This window comes from Cyprinodon variegatus, unplaced genomic scaffold, assembly GCF_000732505.1.
Source record: "Cyprinodon variegatus isolate N-32 unplaced genomic scaffold, C_variegatus-1.0 Scaffold900, whole genome shotgun sequence".
In the NCBI taxonomy this organism is placed as follows: domain Eukaryota; kingdom Metazoa; phylum Chordata; class Actinopteri; order Cyprinodontiformes; family Cyprinodontidae; genus Cyprinodon; species Cyprinodon variegatus.
The window spans coordinates 101,104-108,103 of NW_015151353.1; the positions used below are offsets into that span (position 1 = coordinate 101,104).

The 7,000-nt window shown below is 34.6% G+C and overlaps 1 protein-coding gene across 1 annotated transcript in view; it reads right to left on the minus strand.

Moving 5' to 3' along the window:
• slc15a4 (solute carrier family 15 (oligopeptide transporter), member 4) overlaps nucleotides 1-7,000 on the minus strand; it is a 47,653-nt gene that overhangs the window by 30,693 nt on the left and 9,960 nt on the right. Inside the window, exons 3-6 of the mRNA XM_015397965.1 lie at nucleotides 4,548-4,840; nucleotides 3,729-3,870; nucleotides 3,419-3,496; nucleotides 671-851 (exon numbers count right to left, since the gene is read on the minus strand). Coding sequence (XP_015253451.1) covers nucleotides 671-851; nucleotides 3,419-3,496; nucleotides 3,729-3,870; nucleotides 4,548-4,840 — 694 coding nt within the window. The remainder of the gene's footprint in view (nucleotides 1-670; nucleotides 852-3,418; nucleotides 3,497-3,728; nucleotides 3,871-4,547; nucleotides 4,841-7,000) is intronic.

Below are 7,000 nucleotides of genomic sequence, written 5' to 3' on the forward strand. Positions count from 1 at the left end.
GCTATGACATTGACTCTGCTGTATCAGGATAATTAATAAACAGGGACAATGAAAGAAATAAGAAATAGCTACAACACATCTCTAATTGCTTCTTCTATTAGAGCACATATAATTTAGTATTGGAAGTTAAAGCTTGACAAAAATAATTCCCCGAAAAAAACGGACTGACTTATAACTGCTCTTGTAATACAAAGATGGCTGTTTATTTACGATAGAATAACAGGGTTTTAGTAGTGGTTAAAGTTGTTGTTAACTGTACTTTCTGGCATATAATACACACACATCACAGGGATTAAATGAGAAGCAAAGAGTTATTTATTGACTGTATGCTGCTTAGTTTTTGAAATGTTTAGTAATCCAGAGAATTATAGGAATAGCTGCTAATGCCTCAATCAATAAGTTAATAAATAATATATACTTGTTTATCAAACAAGTGAGATATTATGTATCTTACAATACTCAGTTATTTGTAGCATGTTGTCAATTTAGTTTTGATTTAGTAAAAACAACTATTTTAATGTATAATTTTAAATCGATTAAATGCAAAAACTTCCTCCAAAAATGTCAAGAATTTCTAAAAGCATCTCTGTTGAAGTCAGAAAGAGAGCTCTATCTTCCATGGCCTGTTCAGTAATAACAAAGTTGAGAAAATGTGTGTTAGGGTGCTCACCCGCTGCCACGGCTGACCACATAACAAAGAACATCCCCACAGCAATCCTCTTCAGAGAGGAGGGCAGCAGGCCACGGCGCTTCAGGATGGGGTCCACTACTTTGTCTTTCAGAGGAATGAGCATGAGGATGAGCACTGCGTCAAACATGGTAAGCCATGCGGTCGGGAAGGTAAACTTCATCTGAAAGAACCAGAGAAGAGATTACTTTTAGAAGTAGCAAGAGAGAATAAAAAGTACAGAGACTGTAAGTGCATTCAAACATCACTGAGTGTTTCTGCATATACATGTATGCATCCACAATCAGCAAGCAGGCCTCAGTCTTCATACTGCTTTGGCACCCCCAGGTGGACAAACCAAACACAATTAAATGAAGAAAAGTTAATTTAATTTACAAAAGAAAAAGGTAAAACGTGAAAATAATGTAGCAGTATTTTACCCAGAGGCTTTAGCAGCAGTACAGATAACATTGTTTAAGTTGAATAAAAAAGCTATTAAAGCCAGCATCCTATGGCACGCTACAGTGTTCATTCATAGCAGGGCTGAAACAATTAATTGGAATAATCAATTATTGAAATAACTAATTTAGTAATCGATTAATACTTAACTTAAGTATATAAACTGTAAAATATGCCTTTAGCTAACAGAACGACCCTCTAGGAGCTGTAATTATATCAAAATTGTAAAAGAAATATATAAACATTTTGCATTTAAGATCTGTCAATATGCTCTATCCAGAACTCCTCAATGGGAGAAGTTTTAGTTTTACCTCATTTCTTTTTGTAAAAAATCTTTTTTAAGGAACCTTTTGCTATGTGATTATTAAAAAAATAATCAACAGATTTATCGAATTGGTCGAATTGAAGCCCTAATTTATAAAATCTGATTCAGTCTCTGTAAATTACTTCAATCTGAACTGAAATAATTTACTTTAAAACTTTATTTCCAATTATTGGATTAAATCGTCAATCTATTAAAGTTTCTTCTCTCATTTCCACATAATCAAATACCAGCTTTTAAACGACACAATTTCCCGAGCTAATGCTAAAATACTAGCTAAATGGTGAGTGTTGAAGAGTTTAAAATGTTTCCTTTCTTTCCAAACCTCTATGTATAATAATCATAAGGGCACTAGTCTAAATAGCAGTTAGCTTTAACCTTTAACATTTAACAAAGTTTGGTGCACATGACACGATTACATTTGTTCTCAATTATTCATAGATCTGGGTCCTCTTCTTTTTTTCCCCCTGTTTGTTTTTATTTTTACGTCTTGATTTAAAGATGGTGAATGTTGGGTTTGGTGAAGCTCTGATTTGATTCAGCAACTTGAATGCAGGACAGAAAATGTTACCTGTTAAGCCTAAAGTTATTCGTTTTTATTTTCTCTTACCGTATTCCTCCCCAGAGATGATACAGATTTGCATATTTCAGATTTCTTCAAATTTTTTAATTTTTATTGACCGTACAAGTAATCCTGTTGCTTTAGTAAATGCGCGCTAGGGCAGTTTACTAAATCAAGAGCGTTAATATGGAGCCAACTAACTTAAAAGTTCATTATGGATGTTTTAAAGCATGGCTTTTTATAGCTGTTACCTTTAATAGTTCTCTTTCCTAAAATATTTAAATTCACATTGAGCCTTTAAGCACATTTACCAGAAAAGCTGAAATAATGTAAGACATAAAGCATTTGTCTGACATCATTTTAGCTATTTAGACTTAAGAGATGAATCTACGTCAGTTACGACTGAGAAGTAGCTTTACTCTGAATTCTCATTCATGTAAATCCGTTCAACACTAAAGGGACTTTTTTTTAAGGGTTAAAAGAGAAACAGTTTTACAAATATTACTACATTACAGTAGGTACTGCACCACAATAAAGTTTAAGTTTAAACATTAGTTTGTGTTCCTGTTCCATGGAGGAAACAGCTGAGCTGAGGGAGAGGAGCCCCAAACGGCGCCAAACCTTACTTCCCTTTTAATGTCAACAAGTGGCAAAGTTGGTAGAAGTGACAACTTACTTCCTCTTTTGAGAAAAATAAACAATTTGAAACACCATCATTGCAAACTGAGCCTCCAAGACAAACGTCAAAATGAAGACATAACAAAAGAGAAAGATTACGAGTTTTAAGCTGTTAGAAAATGAAAAAGAAAAAAACAAAAAAACAGCAGTATTTGTTTTATGAAAATACATACTGATGTACAAATTACACAATATTGAAAATAACAAATTTGGTTTTTAGGTGTTTCACTTCACATTTTCAGTAAAGTCACACTGGCTGATTAAACTGAACAAACGTTCTACTGTGATCGGTTTCATTGCTGTGAAACCTCTTTTTTGGGGGGAATCATGTGAAGCTGCAGAGGGAGCCATCAAAGTCTTAAAGAAAGCAACATACAATCTGCAAGAGTGAGTTACATCAGCCACAATCAGCAGGAACCATCAGATGGAGGCGCTGCAGCGGAGGGACACAAACAGCCAGGTTGCTAATCTGTGAGGTATTAGTCTGTGAAGATCTGACTTAATCCCCGAGGCATTACAAGTCTTTGCTGCTGCCTCCAGCTGTTGCTTGCCATTGCATGTCAGGGACCAATTGACTCATCTTTTCCAGCAGTGAGATGTCTGGTTCAAAGATATTAATACAGAAACAGGTGGTGTTTTGTTTGATATTCTGCCTAATTCTTAAATAAAGAAGGGAAAAGTTCTTGATTTTAAAATGCTCTTGGGCTAAACTCCTCCCTTTTTCCATTACCTGATTGTTCACCGAGGTGTTTGTGGGTGTGCCAGGAATCCTCAGATGGAGGCTCTGCAGGATGTATGTCGTTTGCATCTGCAGCACAATAAGAAGATTAGTTCCAGCGAGGAGTGATCCTCTACACTTTATGACCAACAGGGTCTCTGGTGCTAAGCTGGTTCTCTCTAATCTTGAAAAAGAAAATAATCTTCCCTCATTTTAACACATCTGGGTTTTCTTCTTTCTTTTAATCTACATTCCTGAATCCAGTATGGTCAAGTTACATTCCTTGATATTTTTCCGCTTATGAAACATTGATAAATCTTACCTGGAAATACACCATCCAGTACGGAACAAGGGCAAAGAAAACTGGAAGGATTTTCACTAATGCTTTCACTTCCTCCACTTTTTCCTCAGGAAATATCCCTCCGTAGGTTAACTTTGCAGTATCAAGCAGGGTTGGTTTATTGCTAAAAACAGTTAAAAAAGAAAATGTGCAATGATAAATATAGATGATGAAATTACTTTCAAACCTTACCCTTTTATACAAACACTTATAGAAATACAAAAGAAACTACATTAAAGCCTATAATCCTCATCTCTGGAGAAAATACTCTAATAGGAATTCTTAAAGGGCTGTGGGATTGTCCAATTTAAAATATTCAATGTCAAGTTTTAGAGCCGCTTGTGGTATTTTAGTTCAAAGTCAAGTTTTAGCACTTTGGAATAACTTTTCACCACAGGGAACACAGATGAATGCATTGACCAGAAGTCAGGGCAATAAGCAGGCACACAAAGACTTATAGGAGGGGATCAAAGAAAGATTTAAGATTTAAAAAAAAACACTGCCTTGAAGCTCACATTAAAAATTCTCCCTTGAAAAACACTGAAGACAAAACCGGCAAAGTGGGAATCATAGATAAATGTATTAGTTAGTTATTTTAAACTAATGTTTCTAACCTTTTCTAAGTGTTTTGGATTTCCCTTTGAGCTGCTGTTTGGCTGACAGCCTAATACTTTGATGGAGCCCTGCTTGTATAAAAATGCTTTTTGTTATTGAAGAGATTTCACACATTTAACGTTCCAACAAATCATCTTTCTTTGAAAACTTGCTTTTCTTATCGCTAAAAGATATGAGCCCTCTTACCGAAGCAAGTTTGGCTGTCTTGGTTTCTGTGAACAGCAGGCAAAGGAAATGATCTTGACCATATCTGAGAAGGCGCTGCCGTCGGGGGGCTTTGTGATGAAAACAGTACGACCCAGAAGAAAGACCAGGAAGGACACTCCGAGGCACACCGCTGGGATGATGTAACCAAGCTCGAAGCTATTATTCTGCTGGATGTATCCCACACCTCCCAGAGACAGGATAGCTCCTAAGTTAATGCACCAGTAGAACCAGTTGAAGAATCTGCGCGTGGCCTCTGGTCCTCTGTCTTTGACCTGTGATCACACAGAGTAAAATCTAAACAACCAGTAGTTTTGCAGATGAATTTGTAAACAGCTTACATCTTTAGACTTGTCAAAATTGTTACAAAAAGTAGATTCTCTCAGTAATTTGGTGCTTTGCATCTCATACACTGGAAGAATGATCTAGAAATAAGTAAAAATTCTTAAATTAAGTGTATTTACCCTTAATTTGAGTAGGTAAATAAGACAGTTTGCCAATGGGATGAGTATTTTTACTCTTAAAATAAGATAATTAGAAAATATTCACTTTAAATAAGACAATGCAGTTGTTTTTTTCTTATTTTAAAATCTAAATCATCTTGTACCATTTGCAAAGTGTCTAACTTTACCCCTTAAATTCAAGAACAAAAAATTACTTCTTTGGATAATTTTTTTTTGTCATCTCAAGTACACTGCAAAAAAAAAAAAAGTCTAGAAATAAATAAAAAATATTCTTAAATTAAGTGTATTTACCTTTCATTTGAGTAGGTAAATACGATGATTTGATAATAGAATGAGTAATTTCACTCTCAAAATAAGATAATTAGATAGTAGGCACTAAAATAAGAAAATGTAATTCTTTTTTTCTTATTTTTAATCTAAATCATGTTGTTTCATTGGCAAAGTGTCTCACTTACCTCCTCAATTCAAGGCAAACTGCACTTATTTTAAGAAAAAATGACTTATCTAGATTTAAATATTTTGCAGTGTAGTTTGAGGTACACTGGAAAAACAGTCTTGAAATAAGTAAAAAAAAAAGTATATTTACCCTTAATTTGAGTAGGTTAATAAGACAGTTTGCCAATGGAATGAGTATTTTTACTCTTAAAATAGGATCATTAGATAATATGCACTTAAAATAAAACAATGCAGTTCTGTTTTCTTATTTTAAGTGTAAATTGTCTTGTTCCATTGACAAAATGTCTCCTTTACCTTCACAATCCAAGAACAAATGCACTTATTTTAAGAAAAGTTTTCCAGTGTATTAGCTTCTCCAGCAGCTCTAATAAACAGCTGTCATCATTCAACAAGCGAAGAACATTTCAAACAAGCAGGGATCAGATAGTCTGCTCTGTTTTTTCGGCTCTCTCATCCATTTTCGGCTCTCTCATCCATTATCATATGGACAACCTTGCAATAAGATCATTACGGTGCATGGGACCACCTTGGTTTGATCATCTGTTTATCTTTAAGGAAACGGCGCCTACCTTCAAGGAAGTTTTCACACTAAAATTTCTTTAACAAAACACTTAAAGTAGTCTTAATGTGACTTTTTGTTATCTATGTGTTTAGTGAATAGACTGATAAAGAAAGGTAATCCCAGCCCACATCAGCTGAGGGAATGAGGGTAATTTAGGTCACAAGGGATGCAGCGATGTTGTGTAACTGGTTGTAACAGCGAGCAGCAGGTCTTAAAACTGGTTTGAAAGCATCTAACAAAAAAATGTTTAATATGTGTGATTGAAATGATTATTTAGAATGGCCACCAGTAACAGAAATGTACGGTGAGACCTTCAACATAACTTTGATGCATAGTGCTGACGTTAAAAGTAGATTAGATCTCATGTAACCCTATACTAAGTGTTCAGAAATGAAGCCAAATTGGCTGTGGAGGATATGCACATCTCCATTTTATTGCTTTGATTGTGTGAATTGATGTTCTCAGCTGATTTTTTTTCTTTTAAATGTGATGTTTTATTTACTTTTCTGTACAGCACTTTGGCCTGCTTTAGTTTTTTATAAGTGCTTAAGAAATAAAATTGGATTGGATTTGGGTTCAGATGGTCAGAGGCAGTACAAAGGCTACTCATCTTTAAAGGTTTATGGTGGAAATGTATAAACTGCAAAGAGGAAGTCTTATTAGACAGACTTGACAAACAAAATAACCAAGTCAACAAGCATCATGATTAAGTGTCTTAAAACGCATCAAGATAAGTTAAACAGGAGGTTATAGTGTTTACTTTCTAAATCAGAGATATGAACACTTTGCCTGCACTTCATACCTACTCATTATACATCTAGGGCTGCAACTAAGGATTATTTTTGGAAATTGATTAATCTGTCGATTATTTTTTCGATCAATCGATTAAAGGTACACTATGCAACATTTTTCAGTTAATTAATGTGTTTAACGTTTTTGATGATTAAATGAGT